Source organism: Pecten maximus, chromosome 12, assembly GCF_902652985.1.
Source record: "Pecten maximus chromosome 12, xPecMax1.1, whole genome shotgun sequence".
In the NCBI taxonomy this organism is placed as follows: domain Eukaryota; kingdom Metazoa; phylum Mollusca; class Bivalvia; order Pectinida; family Pectinidae; genus Pecten; species Pecten maximus.
Genome location: NC_047026.1, coordinates 17,030,241 through 17,056,567, shown reverse-complemented (window position 1 = coordinate 17,056,567; position 26,327 = coordinate 17,030,241). Strand labels below are relative to the sequence as shown.

General features: G+C 40.1%; 1 protein-coding gene across 1 annotated transcript in view; it reads left to right on the top strand.

The window, feature by feature from the left end:
• Positions 1 to 26,076, top strand: part of LOC117339820 (cholecystokinin receptor type A-like) — a 55,293-nt gene extending 29,217 nt beyond the window's left edge. The window contains 2 exon segments of the mRNA XM_033901530.1: positions 24,548 to 24,956; positions 24,958 to 26,076. Coding sequence (XP_033757421.1) covers positions 24,548 to 24,956; positions 24,958 to 25,384 — 836 coding nt within the window. The 3' untranslated portion in view covers positions 25,385 to 26,076.
• Positions 26,077 to 26,327: the final 251 nt, after the last annotated feature.

The following is a 26,327-nucleotide window of genomic DNA, read 5'->3' as shown; positions in this document are numbered from 1 at the left end:
CCATACAGCTACTTGGTCTTCTTAGCTAAGTTTTGTGAATTGTCAGTGATGCCAGAGTGAAAGTGTGGAAATCAAGCAGGGATTTAGAAAAAAAATTACTTAAACATATGTCCCTTTGATTTTATCACTTATTAACGTAACTAACAGGGGAAAAGCGTGATGACTTCAATTTCCCAATTGTTAAATTTCCCTTTCTAGATGGTAACATCCCTGCTTCCCCTCCCAACTGTGTTAATATGTCCCAGTTGATTCGATATCATAATCGCGAGTTTCGTAACAGATGTCGACAGCTGACGAAAACTGTCAGTGCAAGGTTCCCCGAGAAACAGATTGATGAAAAGCATAGGAACGTTTGGCTGTTTATATCTTGATCTCATTTCGAACTTCTTTCTGCGACAGGAAGTCAGATGTATAGGATGCTTTTTGATATGTCTAGTCAGTTCCGTTATCAGCACTTAACTTCTCAATGTGGCTTAACCCAGATTTTACCGTGATTTGTTTGGCAGGTGTCGACGAAGACGTCTACCCTCCCGGATCACCTGGTCCTGTTCTCCTTCTACTTTTTCAGTGATCTCCATTCGAGTCAATATTTCTTGTTCGTATTTTGGCCTGATTTTGTCGAGTTGGAATTGTTTTGTTTTAATGTTGATGTTCTCGCTAAACTTAACTGAACCTGAAGTTCTTGGACGTATTCTGAACCAGCCATTGTTCACAAGAATAAAGTTGTGACGTACAGGATGTATTCTGCAAATCATTAAACGGTCCGAACGAGATACCGATCGTATAAACATCGACTCCCATTATCAGTGTGCGACGTGGAATAGCTATAAATAGCGCTGATGGTGACCTTTTGTAGAGAATTATATCCAGATCGAAGCCGTCATTGTCTTCTGTTCTCTTGTTCTGCTACAGCAGCTATCAACTATTTGTTGTTTATGTGGAATGCCAAGGGGATAGACGTATTTTTTAATGAAACGATAGTACAAACTAATTTGATATGGAAAGAAATAACAGATCTAACAGATATTTAAGTGAAAATTGTTGAATATGAAAAGAATTTGAAACAATAAAAAATCTCTCCTATGTTTATTTTAAAGATATTAAAAATTATGAAACCTAACAAACCACGCTAAAGATCTATGTAAACATCAGCTAGTCTAAATTTGAAGCCCAATGATCCCCAGAGTTGCGGAAAAGTGTAATCTTGTCAACAAATTATCAATCGCGTTGAAACCAAGGTATTAGGAGAGATCATCCGTCTGAGATGAACGGGATTGTCTCCCGAGAATGTGATAACACCGTTTCAATGGATGTATTAAAAATGAGTTTCGAAAGGGAGTTATTCGCTATATACACTGACAGGTATTGAGCTCACGACAACTTCTGATTGGGAGAAGAATGATGATTGTCAGTCCCTGTTAGAGAATTATCAGACCCCTGAGTTTCCTAACCCTGCATTCCACACGTACTATCCCCATTAACTGTTCAAAATATACGGAAGTCGGCTAGCGACACATAAAGTAAACTTTTAATGTTGTAATTACGACTGATTTATCTCGTAATTAAGACTTAGCTATCTCGTAATTACGACTTAGTTATCTCGTAATTACGACTTAGTTATCTCGTAATTAAGACTTAGCTATCTCGTAATTACGACTTAGTTATCTCGTAATTACGACTAAGCTATCTCGTAATTACGACTTAGTTATCTCGTAATTACGACATAGTTATTCATCTCTATTCAATTGTGAAATACTCATATCGTTTTTAAAAATAAGAAAAATATCCTACGCTTATGAACAGTTTTGTTACGAAAAGCAGTACCTTACAGTAAACCTATAAGCGCATAGTCCCCACAGCAAAAACATTTTTAAAACCCACTTTGGTTTTCCTGTCCCCGTTCATAAAACCCCAACTTTATGTTTAAACATTCTAATAACCCCCCTTTATTTTCAAATACTATTCCAACAACCCTATGTTTTTTCAAATATCTTGAAAATCCCCACTTTTTCAAAATTTACACCATATACCCAAACTTTTGGGGTCCAAACATTCTATAAAACCCCCTACTGGTTTTCAAACTACCCTTTTAATAACCCAACTTTTATTTTCAAACCCTTTCTAAAACCCCTTGTTAGTCAGAATTTTCTCATATAACCTTTTTTCTAGTACACCCAAAAATTTCCTGTTGAATTTCCTAAAAAAACCTCTATAAAACCCCTTTATTTTCAAACTGGTCCAAATTCCCCTACTTTTATTTTCAAACATTCTAAAACCCCAAATATTTTTGGTAAAAACTTGCCCTTTAAAACCCAATTTTTTCTAGTACACCTATATAACCCTGTCTTTTTTCCCTAAATACACCTATAATAACCAACCTTTTTCGTTTAAACTATCATTAACCCAATTTTTTTCAGAACCCATAACCCCCTTTTATTTTTTCAAACCCCATTCCTTTTAAACCCCCTTTTATGTTTCAAATACTAGTCCCTATATAACCCACAATTTCCCTAGTACACCATATAATATTTTAAGCAAAACTTTTATAAACCCCATTTTTGGTTTCAAACATTCATAAAAACCCCCAACTTTTTTAATTACCAAACCCCTTTTTGGATTTTCCAACATTCATATATACCCCCTACTTTTATTTTCCAAAATACTAGTCCTATAAAACCCCTATTTATTTTCAAACATTTCTAATACCCTCTTTAATTTCTAAACCCATAAAACCCCCTTTAATTTTCAAAACATTCTATAAAACCCCTTTATTTTTCAAACATTAAATATAACCCTTATTTTTTCAAACTACCCTTAATACACACATTTTCTGGCAAAACTGTTTTATAAAACCCCAACGGGTTTTTTAGTACACCAATACCCTTTATTTTCAAACTACCCTATAAACCCCTGCTTTATTTTTCCCAATTTTTTTATTACCCAAACTTATTTTCAAACCTGTTTTAATACCCCCAAACTTTTATGGAACAACTCAAATAACCAACTGTCTTTTCCCTTTCCTAGTACACCAAAAAAAATACCCCCTTTTACAAACATCCTTTTTAAAACACGGCAAGCAAAATTTTATTTCAAACCCGGGCAAAGAGGGCGATTTCCCAAAAAAAAGTGTTTTCCGTCGATCAAATCAAAAAATTTCAGCTTTGGTGGTCAAGCACGCATATTATTTCATGTTAATTGGGGTCTCTTTGTCTTTTGACACTTGTACTAGTATTACCCTGGCTGTTGATGTTCTAGATACTAGTCTCTATATAACCCTGACTGTTGATGTTCTAGATACTAGTCTCTATATATAACCCTGGCTGTTGATGTTCTAGATACTAGTCTCTATATAACCCTGACTGTTGATGTTCTAGATACTAGTCTCTATAGTAACCCTGACTGTTGATGTTCTAGATACTAGTCTCTATAGTAACCCTGACTGTTGATGTTCTAGATACTAGTCTCTATATACCCTGGACTGTTGATGTTCTAGATACTAGTCTCTATATAACCCTGACTGTTGATGTTCTAGATACTAGTCTCTATATACTCCTGACTGTTGATGTTCTAGATACTAGTCTCTATATAACCCTGGCTGTTGATGTTCTAGATACTAGTCTCTATATAACCCTGACTGTTGATGTTCTAGATACTAGTCTCTATATAACCCTGACTGTTGATGTTCTAGATACTAGTCTCTATATAACCCTGGACTGTTGATGTTCTAGATACTAGTCTCTATATAACCCTGGCTGTTGATGTTCTAGATACTAGTCTCTATATAACCCTGGACTGTTGATGTTCTAGATACTAGTCTCTATATAACCCTGGCTGTTGATGTTCTAGATACTAGTCTCTATATAACCCTGACTGTTGATGTTCTAGATACTAGTCTCTATATAACCCTGGCTGTTGATGTTCTAGATACTAGTCTCTATATAACCCTGACTGTTGATGTTCTAGATACTAGTCTCTATATAACCCTGACTGTTGATGTTCTAGATACTAGTCTCTATATAACCCTGGCTGTTGATGTTCTAGATACTAGTCTCTATATAACCCTGGCTGTTGATGTTCTAGATACTAGTCTCTATATAACCCTGGACTGTTGATGTTCTAGATACTAGTCTCTATATAACCCTGACTGTTGATGTTCTAGATACTAGTCTCTATATAACCCTGGCTGTTGATGTTCTAGATACTAGTCTCTATATAACCCTGGCTGTTGATGTTCTAGATACTAGTCTCTATATAACCCTGGCTGTTGATGTTCTAGATACTAGTCTCTATATAACCCTGGCTGTTGATGTTCTAGATACTAGTCTCTATATAACCCTGGACTGTTGATGTTCTAGATACTAGTCTCTATATAACCCTGACTGTTGATGTTCTAGATACTAGTCTCTATATAACCCTGACTGTTGATGTTCTAGATACTAGTCTCTATATAACCCTGACTGTTGATGTTCTAGATACTAGTCTCTATATAACCCTGGCTGTTGATGTTCTAGATACTAGTCTCTATATAACCCTGGTGTTGATGTTCTAGATACTAGTCTCTATATAACCCTGGCTGTTGATGTTCTAGATACTAGTCTCTATATAACCCTGACTGTTGATGTTCTAGATACTAGTCTCTATATAACCCTGGCTGTTGATGTTCTAGATACTAGTCTCTATATAATCCTGGCTGTTGATGTTCTAGATACTAGTCTCTATATAACCCTGACTGTTGATGTTCTAGATACTAGTCTCTATATAATCCTGGCTGTTGATGTTCTAGATACTAGTCTCTATATAACCCTGGCTGTTGATGTTCTAGATACTAGTCTCTATATAACCCTGGCTGTTGATGTTCTAGATACTAGTCTCTATATAACCCTGGCTGTTGATGTTCTAGATACTAGTCTCTATATAACCCTGACTGTTGATGTTCTAGATACTAGTCTCTATATAACCCTGGCTGTTGATGTTCTAGATACTAGTCTCTATATAACCCTGGCTGTTGATGTTCTAGATACTAGTCTCTATATAACCCTGACTGTTGATGTTCTAGATACTAGTCTCTATATAACCCTGACTGTTGATGTTCTAGATACTAGTCTCTATATAACCCTGGCTGTTGATGTTCTAGATACTAGTCTCTATATAACCCTGGCTGTTGATGTTCTAGATACTAGTCTCTATATAACCCTGGCTGTTGATGTTCTAGATACTAGTCTCTATATAACCCTGACTGTTGATGTTCTAGATACTAGTCTCTATATAACCCTGGCTGTTGATGTTCTAGATACTAGTCTCTATATAACCCTGGCTGTTGATGTTCTAGATACTAGTCTCTATATAACACTGGCTGTTGATGTTCTAGATACTAGTCTCTATATAACCCTGGCTGTTGATGTTCTAGATACTAGTCTCTATATACCCTGGCTGTTGATGTTCTAGATACTAGTCTCTATATAACCCTGGCTGTTGATGTTCTAGATACTAGTCTCTATATATAACACTGGCTGTTGATGTTCTAGATACTAGTCTCTATATAACCCTGGCTGTTGATGTTCTAGATACTAGTCTCTATATAACCCTGGCTGTTGATGTTCTAGATACTAGTCTCTATATAACCCTGGCTGTTGATGTTCTAGATACTAGTCTCTATATAACCCTGGCTGTTGATGTTCTAGATACTAGTCTCTATATAACCCTGGCTGTTGATGTTCTAGATACTAGTCTCTATATAACCCTGGCTGTTGATGTTCTAGATACTAGTCTCTATATAACCCTGGCTGTTGATGTTCTAGATACTAGTCTCTATAACCCTGGCTGTTGATGTTCTAGATACTAGTCTCTATATAACCCTGACTGTTGATGTTCTAGATACTAGTCTCTATATAACCCTGACTGTTGATGTTCTAGATACTAGTCTCTATATAACCCTGACTGTTGATGTTCTAGATACTAGTCTCTATATAACCCTGACTGTTGATGTTCTAGATACTAGTCTCTATATAACCCTGGCTGTTGATGTTCTAGATACTAGTCTCTATATAACCCTGGCTGTTGATGTTCTAGATACTAGTCTCTATATAACCCTGACTGTTGATGTTCTAGATACTAGTCTCTATATAACCCTGGCTGTTGATGTTCTAGATACTAGTCTCTATATAACCCTGGCTGTTGATGTTCTAGATACTAGTCTCTATATAACCCTGGCTGTTGATGTTCTAGATACTAGTCTCTATATAACCCTGACTGTTGATGTTCTAGATACTAGTCTCTATATAACCCTGGCTGTTGATGTTCTAGATACTAGTCTCTATATAACCCTGGCTGTTGATGTTCTAGATACTAGTCTCTATATAACCCTGGCTGTTGATGTTCTAGATACTAGTCTCTATATAACCCTGACTGTTGATGTTCTAGATACTAGTCTCTATATAACCCTGGACTGTTGATGTTCTAGATACTAGTCTCTATATAACCCTGACTGTTGATGTTCTAGATACTAGTCTCTATATAACCCTGACTGTTGATGTTCTAGATACTAGTCTCTATATAACCCTGACTGTTGATGTTCTAGATACTAGTCTCTATATAACCCTGGCTGTTGATGTTCTAGATACTAGTCTCTATATAACCCTGACTGTTGATGTTCTAGATACTAGTCTCTATATAACCCTGACTGTTGATGTTCTAGATACTAGTCTCTATATAACCCTGACTGTTGATGTTCTAGATACTAGTCTCTATATAACCCTGGCTGTTGATGTTCTAGATACTAGTCTCTATATAACCCTGGCTGTTGATGTTCTAGATACTAGTCTCTATATAACCCTGGACTGTTGATGTTCTAGATACTAGTCTCTATATAACCCTGGCTGTTGATGTTCTAGATACTAGTCTCTATATAACCCTGGCTGTTGATGTTCTAGATACTAGTCTCTATATAACCCTGGCTGTTGATGTTCTAGATACTAGTCTCTATATAACCCTGGCTGTTGATGTTCTAGATACTAGTCTCTATATAACCCTGACTGTTGATGTTCTAGATACTAGTCTCTATATAACCCTGGCTGTTGATGTTCTAGATACTAGTCTCTATATAACCCTGGCTGTTGATGTTCTAGATACTAGTCTCTATATAACCCTGGCTGTTGATGTTCTAGATACTAGTCTCTATATAACCCTGGCTGTTGATGTTCTAGATACTAGTCTCTATATAACCCTGGACTGTTGATGTTCTAGATACTAGTCTCTATATAACCCTGGCTGTTGATGTTCTAGATACTAGTCTCTATATAACCCTGACTGTTGATGTTCTAGATACTAGTCTCTATATAACCCTGGCTGTTGATGTTCTAGATACTAGTCTCTATATAACCCTGGACTGTTGATGTTTTAGATACTAGTCTCTATATAACCCTGACTGTTGATGTTCTAGATACTAGTCTCTATATAACCCTGACTGTTGATGTTCTAGATACTAGTCTCTATATAACCCTGGCTGTTGATGTTCTAGATACTAGTCTCTATATAACACTGGCTGTTGATGTTCTAGATACTAGTCTCTATATAACCCTGACTGTTGATGTTCTAGATATTAGTCTCTAAATAACCCTGTTGATGTTGTAGATACTTGTCTCTATATATCACTGGCTGTTGATGTTCTAGATACTAGTCTCTACATAACCCTGGTTGTTGATGTTCTAGATACTAGTCTCTATATATCACTGGCTGTTGATGTTCTAGATACTAGTCTCTATATAACCCTGACTGTTGATGTTTTAGATACTAGTCTCTATATAACCCTGACTGTTGATGTTCTAGATACTAGTCTCTATATAACCCTGACTGTTGATGTTCTAGATACTAGTCTCTATATAACCCTGACTGTTGATGTTCTAGATACTAGTCTCTATATAACCCTGGCTGTTGATGTTCTAGATACTAGTCTCTATATAACCCTGGCTGTTGATGTTCTAGATACTAGTCTCTATATAACCCTGACTGTTGATGTTCTAGATACTAGTCTCTATATAACCCTGACTGTTGATGTTCTAGATACTAGTCTCTATATAACCCTGACTGTTGATGTTCTAGATACTAGTCTCTATATAACCCTGGCTGTTGATGTTCTAGATACTAGTCTCTATATAACCCTGGCTGTTGATGTTCTAGATACTAGTCTCTATATAACCCTGGCTGTTGATGTTCTAGATACTAGTCTCTATATAACCCTGCTGTTGATGTTCTAGATACTAGTCTCTATATAACCCTGACTGTTGATGTTCTAGATACTAGTCTCTATATAACCCTGATTGTTGATGTTCTAGATACTAGTCTCTATATAACCTGGCTGTTGATGTTCTAGATACTAGTCTCTATATAACCCTGACTGTTGATGTTCTAGATATTAGTCTCTATATAACCCTGACTGTTGATGTTCTAGATACTAGTCTCTATATAACCCTGACTGTTGATGTTCTAGATACTAGTCTCTATATAACCCTGACTGTTGATGTTCTAGATACTAGTCTCTATATAACCCTGGCTGTTGATGTTCTAGATACTAGTCTCTATATAACCCTGGCTGTTGATGTTCTAGATACTAGTCTCTATATAACCCTGACTGTTGATGTTCTAGATACTAGTCTCTATATAACCCTGACTGTTGATGTTCTAGATACTAGTCTCTATATAACCCTGACTGTTGATGTTCTAGATACTAGTCTATATAACCCTGACTGTTGATGTTCTAGATACTAGTCTCTATATAACCCTGGCTGTTGATGTTCTAGATACTGGTCTCTATATAACCCTGACTGTTGATGTTCTAGATACTAGTCTCTATATAACCCTGGCTGTTGATGTTCTAGATACTAGTCTCTATATAATCCTGACTGTTGATGTTCTAGATACTAGTCTCTATATAACCCTGACTGTTGATGTTCTAGATACTGGTCTCTATATAACCCTGGCTGTTGATGTTCTAGATACTAGTCTCTATATAACCCTGGCTGTTGATGTTCTAGATACTAGTCTCTATATAACCCTGACTGTTGATGTTCTAGATACTAGTCTCTATATAACCCTGGCTGTTGATGTTCTAGATACTAGTCTCTATATAACCCTGACTGTTGATGTTCTAGATACTAGTCTCTATATAACCATGACTGTTGATGTTCTAGATACTAGTCTCTATATAACCCTGACTGTTGATGTTCTAGATACTAGTCTCTATATAACCCTGACTGTTGATGTTCTAGATACTAGTCTCTATATAACCCTGGCTGTTGATGTTCTAGATACTAGTCTCTATATAACCCTGACTGTTGATGTTCTAGATACTAGTCTCTATATAACCCTGACTGTTGATGTTCTAGATACTAGTCTCTATATAACCCTGACTGTTGATGTTCTAGATACTAGTCTCTATATAACCCTGGCTGTTGATGTTCTAGATACTAGTCTCTATATAACCCTGGCTGTTGATGTTCTAGATACTAGTCTCTATATAACCCTGGCTGTTGATGTTCTAGATACTAGTCTCTATATATCACTGGCTGTTGATGTTCTAGATACTAGTCTCTATATAACCCTGGTTGTTGATGTTCTAGATACTAGTCTCTATATAACCCTGGCTGTTGATGTTCTAGATACTAGTCTCTATATAACCCTGACTGTTGATGTTCTAGATACTAGTCTCTATATAACCCTGGCTGTTGATGTTCTAGATACTAGTCTCTATATAACCCTGACTGTTGATGTTCTAGATACTAGTCTCTATATAACCCTGGCTGTTGATGTTCTAGATACTAGTCTCTATATAACCCTGGCTGTTGATGTTCTAGATACTAGTCTCTATATAACCCTGACTGTTGATGTTCTAGATACTAGTCTCTATATAACCCTGGACTGTTGATGTTCTAGATACTAGTCTCTATATAACCCTGGACTGTTGATGTTCTAGATACTGGTCTCTATATAACCCTGGCTGTTGATGTTCTAGATACTAGTCTCTATATAACCCTGGCTGTTGATGTTCTAGATACTAGTCTCTATATAACCCTGACTGTTGATGTTCTAGATACTAGTCTCTATATAACCCTGGCTGTTGATGTTCTAGATACTAGTCTCTATATAACCCTGGCTGTTGATGTTCTAGATACTAGTCTCTATATAACCCTGACTGTTGATGTTCTAGATACTAGTCTCTATATAACCCTGGCTGTTGATGTTCTAGATACTGGTCTCTATATAACCCTGGCTGTTGATGTTCTAGATACTAGTCTCTATATAACCCTGGACTGTTGATGTTCTAGATACTAGTCTCTATATAACCCTGACTGTTGATGTTCTAGATACTAGTCTCTATATAACCCTGACTGTTGATGTTCTAGATACTAGTCTCTATATAACCCTGACTGTTGATGTTCTAGATACTAGTCTCTATATAACCCTGGCTGTTGATGTTCTAGATACTAGTCTCTATATAACCCTGACTGTTGATGTTCTAGATACTAGTCTCTATATAACCCTGACTGTTGATGTTCTAGATACTAGTCTCTATATAACCCTGGCTGTTGATGTTCTAGATACTGGTCTCTATATAACCCTGGCTGTTGATGTTCTAGATACTAGTCTCTATATAACCCTGGCTGTTGATGTTCTAGATACTAGTCTCTATATATCCCTGGCTGTTTATATTCTAGATACTAGTCTCTATATAACCCTGGCTGTTGATGTTCTAGATACTAGTCTCTATATAACCATGGCTGTTGATGTTCTAGATACTAGTCTCTATATAACCCTGGCTGTTGATGTTCTAGATACTAGTCTCTATATAACCCTGGCTGTTGATGTTCTAGATACTAGTCTCTATATAACCCTGGTGTTGATGTTCTAGATACTAGTCTCTATATAACCCTGGCTGTTGATGTTCTAGATATTAGTCTCTATATAACCATGGCTGTTGATGTTCTAGATACTAGTCTCTATATAACCCTGACTGTTGATGTTCTAGATACTGGTCTCTATATAACCCTGGCTGTTGATGTTCTAGATACTAGTCTCTATATAACCCTGGCTGTTGATGTTCTAGATACTAGTCTATATAACCCTGACTGTTGATGTTCTAGATACTAGTCTCTATATAACCCTGGCTGTTGATGTTCTAGATACTAGGTCTCTATATAACCCTGGCTGTTGATGTTCTAGATACTAGTCTCTATATAACCCTGGCTGTTGATGTTCTAGATACTAGTCTCTATATAACCCTGGCTGTTGATGTTCTAGATACTAGTCTCTATATAACCCTGACTGTTGATGTTCTAGATACTAGGTCTCTATATAACCCTGACTGTTGATGTTCTAGATATTAGTCTCTATATAACCCTGACTGTTGATGTTCTAGATACTAGTCTCTATATAACCCTGACTGTTGATGTTCTAGATACTAGTCTCTATATAACCCTGGCTGTTGATGTTCTAGATACTGGTCTCTATATAACCCTGACTGTTGATGTTCTAGATACTAGTCTCTATATAACCCTGGCTGTTGATGTTCTAGATACTAGTCTCTATATAACCCTGGACTGTTGATGTTCTAGATACTAGTCTCTATATAACCCTGACTGTTGATGTTCTAGATACTAGTCTCTATATAACCCTGGCTGTTGATGTTCTAGATACTAGTCTCTATATAACCCTGACTGTTGATGTTCTAGATACTAGTCTCTATATAACCCTGGCTGTTGATGTTCTAGATACTAGTCTCTATATAACCCTGGCTGTTGATGTTCTAGATACTAGTCTCTATATAACCCTGACTGTTGATGTTCTAGATACTAGTCTCTATATAACCCTGGCTGTTGATGTTCTATATTTTGACCCGTTTTTGAAAGCATTACTCGGACCATTAATGTAGCCAGAGGAGTTAAAGATGTGTTACAGTATCATGCTAATTTATTCATGAATATTCATAAGAATATATAGTCACATTTACCCCTTAATCTTTTCCGTAGAGAGGAAGGACACGATTACCATGTCTGATATTTCAAACCAGAGCAGATACCTCCAGACCATGGAATATGATCCTGCTGATTTCATTGAATAAGCTCTACATTACGAATGCTAATTTGTTGGTGTTTGAGGAATACGAGATTAATCTTCATGAATAATACAGAGAAATGTCTGACCAAACAAAAGAAAATGACCAAAGTATCTATAATTGTCTATAAAACAATCTTTCCATGTTGGACGAATAACCAACAGTATTGATTTTCTGAGACACGTTTTGGTGACAATGCTGTGTCGTTTACATCAGACAAATGACCAGTAAAACGTATGTACACTCAGGTGTGAAAGTGTACGAAGTTGTTATTAAATCGACAGGCTACACTTTGTATAATCATATATACACCGAGGCTGTAAATACTATACGAAATGACCATTGCTTTCATCGGCATTTGTGCCCTAGAACGGTGAAATGTCTTATTGACGAAGTTTTATTATACAATATAAACCAAGCACAGATCATAATGTTGAAGTCACATCGTTTCATTATGCATTATTGTATGCTTTAAGCAAAGAGTATATTACAAAATATTCTAACATAACCGTCTTGACTTCAAGCACAGACAAGGATTAGTGAAAAGTGTTTTCATTAACAGAAATGTAATTAATACTCCTGGTACAGACCAAAGGTACGTGATTATCTCGAAATCATTTCCAAGTAAACACCGATTCTTCCCCGGCATGAATACAACCGTGTATATATTGAACGATATGGGTTTAGTTACTCGGTATTGTATTTACCAAAAATAATCACTCGAGGGCTGATAATTGTTCTTAACTTCCGCTTGTTAAGAAGTGCTGCAGAACCTAGATCTACAAAGATCGCCTGCTACTAATTGAACTAACGAAGGAAGGCATCGGGGACAAATACAGCATACACCGTACAATGAATATACAACTTAACAATGGATATTGTTCCGTTCCTCTAGGGATGTGTCGTAATCCAGGAAAGAAATGAGAAAATGATCAAGACCTAATACTTCTACTGTGTGAGGCCCCCACGACATCATACAGAACTAATACTTCTACTGTGTGAGGTCCCCACGACATCATACATAACTAATACTTCTACTGTGTGAGGCCCCCACGACATCATACAGAACTAATACTTCTACTGTGTGAGGCCCCCACGACACCATACAGAACTAATACTTCTACTGTGTGAGGTCCCCACGACATCATACATAACTAATACTTCTACTGTGTGAGGCCCCCACGACATCATACAGAACTAATACTTCTACTGTGTGAGGCCCCCACGACATCATACAGAACTAATACTTCTACTGTGTGAGGTCCCCACGACATCATACAGAACTAATACTTCTACTGTGTGAGGTCCCCACGACATCATACAGAACTAATACTTCTACTGTGTGAGGCCCCACGACACCATACAGAACTAATACTTCTACTGTGTGAGGTCCCCACGACATCATACAGAACTAATACTTCTACTGTGTGAGCCCCCACGACATCATACAGAACTAATACTTCTACTGTGTGAGGTCCCCACGACATCATACAGAACTAATACTTCTACTGTGTGAGGTCCCCACGACACCATACAGAACTAATACTTCTACTGTGTGAGGCCCCCACGACACCATACAGAACTAATACTTCTACTGTGTGAGGTCCCCACGACACCATACAGAACTAATACTTCTACTGTGTGAGGTCCCCACGACACCATACAGAACTAATACTTCTACTGTGTGAGGTCCCCACGACATCATACAGAACTAATACTTCTACTGTGTGAGGTCCCCACGACATCATACAGAACTAATACTTCTACTGTGTGAGGCCCCCACGACATCATACAGAACTAATACTTCTACTGTGTGAGGCCCCACGACACCATACAGAACTAATACTTCTACTGTGTGAGGCCCCCACGACACCATACAGAACTAATACTTCTACTGTGTGAGGTCCCCACGACATCATACAGAACTAATACTTCTACTGTGTGAGGCTCCCACGACATCATACAGAACTAATACTTCTACTGTGTGAGGTCCCCACGACACCATACAGAACTAATACTTCTACTGTGTGAGGTCCCCACGATATCATACAGAACTAATACTTCTACTGTGTGAGGCCCCCACGATATCATACAGAACTAATACTTCTACTGTGTGAGGTCCCCACGACATCATACAGAACTAATACTTCTACTGTGTGAGGTCCCCACGACACCATACAGAACTAATACTTCTACTGTGTGAGGTCTCCACGACACCATACAGAACTAATACTTCTACTGTGTGAGGCCCCCACGACACCATACAGAACTAATACTTCTACTGTGTGAGGTCCCCACGACACCATACAGAACTAATACTTCTACTGTGTGAGGTCCCCACGACATCATACAGAACTAATACTTCTACTGTGTGAGGTCCCCACGACACCATACAGAACTAATACTTCTACTGTGTGAGGTCCCCACGACACCATACAGAACTAATACTTCTACTGTGTGAGGCCCCCACGACACCATACAGAACTAATACTTCTACTGTGTGAGGTCCCCACGACACCATACAGAACTAATACTTCTACTGTGTGAGGTCCCCACGACACCTTACAGAACTAATACTTCTACTGTGTGAGGCCCCCACGACACCATACAGAACTAATACTTCTACTGTGTGAGGTCCCCACGACACCATACAGAACTAATACTTCTACTGTGTGAGGTCCCCACGACATCATACAGAACTAATACTTCTACTGTGTGAGGCCCCCACGACATCATACAGAACTAATACTGCTACTGTGTGAGGCCCCCACGACATCATACAGAACTAATACTTCTACTGTGTGAGGCCCCCACGACATCATACAGAACTAATACTTCTACTGTGTGAGGCCCCCACGACATCATACAGAACTAATACTTCTACTGTGTGAGGTCCCCACGACACCATACAGAACTAATACTTCTACTGTGTGAGGACCCACGACACCATACAGAACTAATACTTCTACTGTGTGAGGACCCACGACACCATACAGAACTAATACTTCTACTGTGTGAGGCCCCCACGACATCATACAGAACTAATACTTCTACAGTGTGAGGTCCCCACGACATCATACAGAACTAATAGTTCTATTGTGTGAGGCCCCCACGACATCATACAGAACTAATACTTCTACTGTGTGAGGCCCCACGACATCATACAGAACTAATAGTTCTACTGTGTGAGGCCCCCACGACACCATACAGAACTAATACTTCTACTGTGTGAGGCCACCACGACATCATACAGAACTAATACTTCTACTGTGTGAGGCCACCACGACATCATACAGAACTAATACTTCTACTGTGTGAGGCCCCCACGACACCATACAGAACTAATACTTCTACTGTGTGAGGCCCCCACGACATCATACAGAACTAATACTTCTACTGTGTGAGGCCCCCACGACATCATACAGAACTAATACTTCTACTGTGTGAGGTCCCCACGACCCCATACAAAACTAATACTTCTACTGTGTGAGGTCCACACGACACCATACAGAACTAATACTTCTACTGTGTGAGGCCCCCACGACATCATACAGAACTAATACTTCTACTGTGTGAGGTCCCCACGACACCATACAGAACTAATACTTCTACTGTGTGAGGTCCCCACGACATCATACAGAACTAATACTTCTACTGTGTGAGGTCCCCATGACACCATACAGAACTGATACTTCTACTGTGTGTGGTCCCCACGACACCATACAGAACTAATACTTCTACTGTGTGAGGCCCCCACGACACCATACAGAACTAATACTTCTACTGTGTGAGGTCCCCACGACACCATACAGAACTAATACTTCTACTGTGTGAGGTCCCCACGACACCTTACAGAACTAATACTTCTACTGTGTGAGGCCCCCACGACACCATACAGAACTAATACTTCTACTGTGTGAGGTCCCCACGACACCATACAGAACTAATACTTCTACTGTGTGAGGTCCCCACGACATCATACAGAACTAATACTTCTACTGTGTGAGGCCCCCAGGACATCATACAGAACTAATACTTCTACTGTGTGAGGCCCCCACGACATCATACAGAACTAATACTTCTACTGTGTGAGGCCCCCACGACACCATACAGAACTAATACTTCTACTGTGTGAGGCCCCCACGACATCATACAGAACTAATACTTCTACTGTGTGAGGTCCCCACGACACCATACAGAACTAATACTTCTACTGTGTGAGGACCCACGACACCATACAGAACTAATACTTCTACTGTGTGAGGCCCCCACGACATCATACAGAACTAATACTTCTACTGTGTGAGGTCCCCACGACATCATACAGAACTAATACTTCTACTGTGTGAGGCCCCCACGACATCATACAGAACTAATACTTCTACTGTGTGAGGCCCCCACGACACCATACAGAACTAATACTTCTACTGTGTGAGGCCACCACGACATCATACAGAACTAATACTTCTACTGTGTGAGGCCCCCACGACATCATACAGAACTAATACTTCTACTGTGTGAGGTCCCCACGACACCATACAGAACTAATACTTCTACTGTGTGAGGCCACCACGACATCATACAGAACTAATACTTCTACTGTGTGAGGCCCCCACGACATCATACAGAACTAATACTTCTACTGTGTGAGGCCCCCACGACACCATACAGAACTAATACTTCTACTGTGTGAGGCCCCCACGACATCATACAGAACTAATACTTCTACTGTGTGAGGTCCCCACGACACCATACAGAACTAATACTTCTACTGTGTGAGGTCCCCACGACACCATACAGAACTAATACTTCTACTGTGTGAGGCCCCCACGACATCATACAGAACTAATACTTCTACTGTGTGAGGTCCCCACGACATCATACAGAACTAATAGTTCTACTGTGTGAGGCCCCCACGACATCATACAGAACTAATACTTCTACTGTGTGAGGCCCCCACGACACCATACAGAACTAATACTTCTACTGTGTGAGGCCACCACGACATCATACAGAACTAATACTTCTACTGTGTGAGGCCCCCACGACATCATACAGAACTAATACTTCTACTGTGTGAGGTCCCCACGACACCATACAGAACTAATACTTCTACTGTGTGAGGCCACCACGACATCATACAGAACTAATACTTCTACTGTGTGAGGCCACCACGACATCATACAGAACTAATACTTCTACTGTGTGAGGCCCCCACGACACCATACAGAACTAATAGTTCTACTGTGTGAGGCCCCCACGACATCATACAGAACTAATACTTCTACTGTGTGAGGCCCCCACGACATCATACAGAACTAATACTTCTACTGTGTGAGGTCCCCACGACCCCATACAGAACTAATACTTCTACTGTGTGAGGTCCCCACGACACCATACAGAACTAATACTTCTACTGTGTGAGGCCCCACGACATCATACAGAACTAATACTTCTACTGTGTGAGGCCCCCACGACACCATACAGAACTAATAATTCTACTGTGTGAGGCCCCCACGACATCATACAGAACTAATACTTCTACTGTGTGAGGTACCCACGACCCCATACAAAACTAATACTTCTACTGTGTGAGGTCCACACGACACCATACAGAACTAATACTTCTACTGTGTGAGGCCCAACGACATCATACAGAACTAATAGTTCTACTGTGTGAGGCCCCCACGACACCATACAGAACTAATACTTCTACTGTGTGAGGTTCCCACGACATCATACAGAACTAATACTTCTACTGTGTGAGGCCCCCACGACATCATACAGAACTAATAATTCTACTGTGTGAGGCCCCCACGACATCATACAGAACTAATACTTCTACTGTGTGAGGTCCCCACGACCCCATACAAAACTAATACTTCTACTGTGTGAGGTCCACACGACACCATACAGAACTAATAGTTCTACTGTTTGAGGCCCAACGACATCATACAGAACTAATAGTTCTACTGTGTGAGGCCCCCACGACACCATACAGAACTAATACTTCTACTGTGTGAGGTCCCCACGACATCATACAGAACTAATACTTCTACTGTGTGAGGCCCCCACGACATCATACAGAACTAATACTTCTACTGTGTGAGGTCCCCACGACATCATACAGAACTAATACTTCTACTGTGTGAGGCCCCCACGACATCATACAGAACTAATACTTCTACTGTGTGAGGCCCCCACGACATCATACAGAACTAATACTTCTACTGTGTGAGGCCCCACGACATCCATACAGAACTAATACTTCTACTGTGTGAGGCCCCCACGACATCATACAGAACTAATACTTCTACTGTGTGAGGCCCCCACGACATCATACAGAACTAATACTTCTACTGTGTGAGGTCCCCACGACATCATACAGAACTAATACTTCTACTGTGTGAGGCCCCCACGACACCATACAGAACTAATACTTCTACTGTGTGAGGTCCCCACGACACCATACAGAACTAATACTTCTGCTGTGTGAGGCCACCACGACATCATACAGAACTAATACTTCTACTGTGTGAGGCCACCACGACATCATACAGAAATAATACTTCTACTGTGTGAGGCCCCCACGACACCATACAGAACTAATAGTTCTACTGTGTGAGGCCCCCACGACATCATACAGAACTAATACTTCTACTGTGTGAGGCCCCCACGACATCATACAGAACTAATACTTCTACTGTGTGAGGTCCCCACGACCCCATACAAAACTAATACTTCTACTGTGTGAGGTCCACACGACACCATACAGAACTAATACTTCTACTGTGTGAGGCCCCAACGACATCATACAGAACTAATAGTTCTACTGTGTGAGGCCCCCACGACACCATACAGAACTAATAATTCTACTGTGTGAGGCCCCCACGACATCATACAGAACTAATACTTCTACTGTGTGAGGTACCCACGACCCCATACAAAACTAATACTTCTACTGTGTGAGGTCCCCACGACACCATACAGAACTAATACTTCTACTGTGTGAGGCCCCAACGACATCATACAGAACTAATAGTTCTACTGTGTGAGGCCCCCACGACACCATACAGAACTAATACTTCTACTGTGTGAGGTCCCCACGACATTATACAGAACTAATACTTCTACTGTGTGAGGCCCCCACGACATCATACAGAACTAATAATTCTACTGTGTGAGGCCCCCACGACATCATACAGAACTAATACTTCTACTGTGTGAGGTCCCCACGACACCATACAGAACTAATACTTCTACTGTGTGAGGTCCACACGACACCATACAGAACTAATACTTCTACTGTGTGAGGCCCCACGACATCATACAGAACTAATAGTTCTACTGTGTGAGGCCCACACGACACCATACAGAACTAATACTTCTACTGTGTGAGGTCCCCACGACATCATACAGACCTAATACTTCTACTGTGTGAGGCCCCCACGACATCATACAGAACTAATACTTCTACTGTGTGAGGTCCCCACGACATCATACAGAACTAATACTTCTAATGTGTGAGGCCCCCACGACACCATACAGAACTAATACTTCTACTGTGTGAGGCCCCCACGACATCATACAGAACTAATACTTCTACTGTGTGAGGCCCCTACGACACCATACAGAACTAATACTTCTACTGTGTGAGGCCCCCACGACACCATACAGAACTAATACTTCTACTGTGTGAGGCCCCCACGACATCATACAGAACTAATACTTCTACTGTGTGAGGTCCCCACGACATCATACAGAACTAATACTTCTACTGTGTGAGGCCCCCACGACACCATACAGAACTAATACTTCTACTGTGTGAGGCCCCACGACATCATACAGAACTAATACTTCTACTGTGTGAGGTCCCCACGACATCATACAGAACTAATACTTCTACTGTGTGAGGCCCCCACGACATCATACAGAACTAATACTTCTACTGTGTGAGGTCCCCACGACACCATACAGAGCTAATACTTCTAAAGTGTGAGGCCCCCACGACACCATACAGAACTAATACTTCTACTGTGTGAGGCCCCCACGACATCATACAGAACTAATATTTCTACTGTGTGAGGCCACTACGACACCATATAGAACTAATACTTCTACTGTGTGAGGCCCCCACGACACCATACAGAACTAATACTTCTACTGTGTGAGGCCCCCACGACATCATACAGAACTAATACTTCTACTGTGTGAGGTCCCCACGACACCATACAGAACTAATACTTCTACTGTGTGAGGTCCCCACGACATCATACCGAACTAATACTTCTACTGTGTGAGGCCCCCACGACATCATACAGAACTAATACTTCTACTGTGTGAGGCCCCCACGACACCATACAGAATTAATACTTCTACTGTGTGAGGCCCCCACGACATCATAAAGAACTAATACTTCTACTGTGTGAGGTCCGCACGACACCATACAGAACTAATACTTCTACTGTGTGAGGCCACCACGACATCATACAGAACTAATACTTCTACTGTGTGAGGCCCCCACGACATCATACAGAACTAATACTTCTACTGTGTGAGGCCCCACGACACCATACAGAACTAATACTTCTACTGTGTGAGGCCCCCACGACATCATACAGAACTAATACTTCTACTGTGTGAGGTCCCCACGACATCATACAGAACTAATACTTCTACTGTGTGAGGCCCCCACGACATCATACAGAACTAATACTTCTACTGTGTGAGGTTCCCACGACATCATAGAGAACTAATAATTCTACTGTGTGAGTCCCCACGACATCATACAGAACTAATACTTCTACTGTGTGAGGTCCCCACGACATCATACAGAACTAATACTTCTACTGTGTGAGGTCCCCACGACATCATACAGAACTAATACTTCTACTGTGTGAGGCCCCCACGACATCATACAGAACTAATACTTCTACTGTGTGAGGTCCCCACGACATCATACAGAACTAATACTTCTACTGTGTGAGGCCCCCACGACATCATACAGAACTAATACTTCTACTGTGTGAGGCCCCCACGACACCATACAGAACTAATACTTCTACTGTGTGAGGTCCCCACGACACCATACAGAACTAATACTTCTACTGTGTGAGGCCCCACGACACCATACAGAACTAATACTGCTACTGTGTGAGGTCCCCACGACATCATACAGAACTAATACTTCTACTGTGTGAGGCCCCCACGACATCATACAGAACTAATTCTTCTACTGTGTGAGGCCCCCACGACATCATACAGAACTAATACTTCTACTGTGTGAGGCCCCCACGACACCATACAGAACTAATACTTCTACTGTGTGAGGCCCCCACGACACCATACAGAACTAATACTTCTACTGTGTGAGGCCCCCACGACATCATACAGAACTAATACTTCTACTATGTGAGGCCCCCACGACATCATACAGAACTAATACGTCTACTGTGTGAGGCCCCCACGACATCATACAGAACTAATACTTCTACTGTGTGAGGTTCCCACGACATCATACAGAACTAATAATTCTACTGTGTGAGTCCCCACGACATCATACAGAACTAATACTGCTACTGTGTGAGGTCCCCACGACATCATACAGAACTAATACTTCTACTGTGTGAGGTCCCCACGACATCATACAGAACTAATACTTCTACTGTGTGAGGCCCCGACGACATCATACAGAACTAATACTTCTACTGTGTGAGGTCCCCACGACATCATACAGAACTAATACTTCTACTGTGTGAGGCCCCCACGACATCATACAGAACTAATACTTCTACTGTTTGAGGCCCCCACGACACCATACAGAATTAATACTTCTACTGTGTGAGGTCCCCACGACACCATACAGAACTAATACTTCTACTGTGTGAGGCCCCCACGACACCATACAGAACTAATACTGCTACTGTGTGAGGTCCCCACGACATCATACAGAACTAATACTTCTACTGTGTGAGGCCCCCACGACATCATACAGAACTAATAATTCTACTGTGTGAGGCCCCCACGACATCATACAGAACTAATACTTCTACTGTGTGAGGCCCCCACGACACCATACAGAACTAATACTTCTACTGTGTGAGGCCCCCACGACACCATACAGAACTAATACTTCTACTGTGTGAGGCCCCCACGACATCATACAGAACTAATACTTCTACTATATGAGGCCCCCACGACATCATACAGAAATAATACGTCTATTGTGTGAGGCCCCCACGACATCATACAGAACTAATACTTCTACTGTGTGAGGCCCCCACGACACCATACAGAACTAATACTTCTACTGTGTGAGGCCCCCACGACATCATACAGAACTAATACTTCTACTATATGAGGCCCCCACGACATCATACAGAAATAATACGTCTATTGTGTGAGGCCCCCACGACATCATACAGAACTAATAATTCTAATGTGTGAGGTCCCCACGACATCATACAGAACTAATACTTCTACTATGTGAGGCCCCCAACGACACCATACGTGTCGTAAATTAGGTCTCCGAACACATACAGACTAATACCATTTAAACATTTGAGATAATCATTCTATACATGCTAGGTAAATAAAATTGATTTCTTACTCCAGAAACAAATTTACTTTTTTAACACACGAATAGCAATCGGTAGCGATTCGACTGTTTGAGTCCTTAGACATCACGAATTAAGAAGGAAATGCAAAATAATGTCCTATAACAAGAAATTTCTAAAGATAAACGGAATAGTTCTAATGTTGGTGGTTATAATGTAAAACTGCTGGTGGAATAAATTAACGAACTAATGCGTTTCAGCACGAATAACAAAATTATATCAGTTTGAACCATTTTTGGTGATAATAAGACTGCATTTGAATCAGGAATATAATTTTATCAATGTGTCATTTGAAAAGATGCATCCAGTTATTCAGCTTGCATCCAATCTTAATACATGGTCTCGTTTTTAAGTGCATATCTGCATTTTGCATTTACCGCTACATTGACCAATCACATACTTCATGGGTGGGGTGTGCTGCTGGGTGTCTTCGGCAGTATGCTTCAGTGAGGTAGCACTATAAATCGGCAAAAGTTCCGGCCTATCACAAGGAGACTTAACACGAACATACCGCAGCCTCCCAAAACACACATACGCACTCATCACACGCATGCATGTCGCAAGCACGGGAGGCCGTCCTTAAATGACCTTAGCTGTTAATAGTTAAACGTTAATTCTACCATGTTTGCTATGCAACGCCAGTTTTGATTGGTTTAAAACCATGTATTATTTTCCAATAATACACGCTCGTGCCAATAATACACGCTCGTGTCATTAACACACGCTCGTGAGTCACGGCTGTTACAATTTCATATATATCTAATATTCACACTCTTCATATAAGGTTACCATAGCTGAGTGGGCTAATGGTTTAGTCTTTCATCAAATTTTTATCACGACGCGAGTTCGAATCCTATGGAGGCTCCCCCCCCCCCCCCCCCCCCTTTTTTTTTCTTTTTTTAATCTTTTTTTTTTAATTTTCAAAATCAATGCCATATGATAGATGCTCTTGATCGTAAAACTGTAGTGCCTGTAAAGGCATGTATATTTCATCAGCAAATACTCAAGAAATAAATAACAAGGTTTTCCTGGGTTTCTTTGCTGTTTTTCTATTAGAAAGAGGTCGATCTCAGAACTAAACCGTACATGGTAGAATAGAAATAATCAACTTTGACTCGTGTATTGTTGCAGGATATACAACTCGGACTCGGATATTTTGCAATTTTAATTAACAACTCAGGCCTGCGGCCTTCGTTATTAATTTAATTGCAAAATATCCTCGTCCTCGTTGTATATCCTGCAACAATACACGAATCATCGTTAATTATTTCTTAAACAAAATAAACCAAACCAATCATCTTGACCAGTAACGCCACCTGTCGCGTCATATCCGGGGCCAAAAGGACATTATACGACTATGCCGAAAAACATATAGAAGGACGAAGCAGCTTATTGTGCCGTTCTATATTTAGAATTAGGCTTACATTGTTTCCACCACTAAATTCATATTTCAATATTCTAGTACATAACTTGTCTCCGATAAAATCCTTTACCCTTTTCTGAGACCCATATGGCTTGCTTATCATGTTACACGCTACATAAGATATTGAATTATTTGTTTCCATTTCTCAGTGATTTAAACGATCAATCACTGAGAAACAAGAAAAGTTTGACTTACGTCACAAAGAATGTACAATTTGGGTACATGGTGCTATTCATCATTTATCGAAGCTATATGTCCATTATCGTGACACGGGAAATGGGTCTAAACAGTAACAAAAGTTAAAAAAAAAAAAAAAAAAAGAAAAAAAAAAAATGAGCATAAAATGAGTAATAATTTGAGATCTACCTTTGTTTTACAAAATCTGTTGTTTTGTCGTTGTAGGTAAAGCCATACCACTATTGGAAAATGCTGTGATACATGCCTCTATTCTTACCATCCTCGCCATTACTACAGAACGATTCAACGCTATCTGCTTCCCTCTTAAGCGGACTCTCAAGTTCACGGCTCGGGTGGTTGTCAAGGTGATCGCTGTGATTTGGATAGTATCCTACGTGACGGCAATGCCCTTTGTCTTCATGACATCCGTAGAGGACACGCGATTTCTACGACGGTACACCATGCCAAGTCTGTCGTACAAAAATCGAGAAAATGTGGCATTATGGCTACCTATTGTCTATGCTTTCCGTTTTCTTCATTGTACCTCTCTTCGTTCTAGTTTTCATGTATGCCAAAATCATTCGTTGTCTTATATACGACTCTGCATCAATCTTATCACACAAAAACCCCAGTTCTATTTATAATATTAGGACACGCCATCAGGTGGTACGCATGCTAATTGCAATCGTGGTGTTATTTTTCCTTTCGATGTTTCCTTTGCGAGTAGTAACTTTGTGGATTGTATACGCTCACCCGCAAAACGTGGAAGCTCTCGGTATGGAGGGCTATTTTAATCTCCTAGCTTTCGTCCGGGCAATGGTCTACCTCAATAGTGCTGGTAACCCAGTTATATATAGTTTGGCCTCTACAAAGTTCAAACTGGCCGTCCGAAGAGTATGGGGTACGTACAGTCCAGCGAGTGGTCAGCGTCTTTACAAGAATAAGCAGCACGTGCACGGGAAAGATTTGAGTCTGAAACGTTTCACGACAAATCAGCTGGGCACTAATAGCAACAATTCACGGAGGATATGTATAGAAATCTCGTTTCATTCCATTTCATAATGACACGTGGTCGATTTAAATTTCCAAGATATTAGTTAATGAAAACTGATTCAATGTCGGAATAATCCGAGGCATTTTACTACAACTTATCAGTATGCAACTTCTTTTTAAACATTGGTACTCTGTTATGCATTGTTTAACATCAATTGCGAGTTCTAAGCCTACGTGGGGCAGTTGCCAGTTACTGACTGTAGGCCGGTAGTTTTTCTCCGGGTACTCCGGCTTTCCTCCACCTCCAAAACCTAGGCACGTCCTTAAATGACTCTGGCTGTTAATAGGACTTTAAACAAAAACAAACCAAAGCAAAACCAAAGTTTAAAATCAGTATGTACAGAGTGGAGTGAAACATTATTGACCATAAAGTCAGAAGAATTAAAATTCAATTTGATACGTTTAGATATTGTTTATAATGAGGAATTATTTGCAGTCTTCTCTTCAAGACCTCAGTTCTTTAAGAAGGCAGCACATTCCGGAATTCGCCTTTGATACCTCAATGGTACTCAAACAGTCTTATGTCAAGTTTAGAACATTTTTAATTGTAACCCTGGAAATACTAGCCGTAATATACCGCTCAGTCAGAGAGATCTTCTCCTTAGGTCAATCGGTTGAGCGTAAGACTAGTAAGCCAGAGGTCCCGGGTTCGATCCCTAGCGTAGGCAGTTATTTAAATTTAATTAGTCATGCGCTCTATGACATAATACTTGCTCATATTTAGATATTTTGAATATTTTTATTGTAAATGTATATGTCTAATAGCATTTCATGTAAATAAACATTTCAAATTGACAAACCATTTCTTGTTATGAATAATAGCGAAGAGGTAAACCGGTCTAGCCAATTATGGTTGAAAATTGGCTCAAATTGTGTACATACCAAAACGGTCAATTATGCTATAAACCTTCATTACTGGGTGATAGGCTAAAGTACTCCATAACCTGGAGAG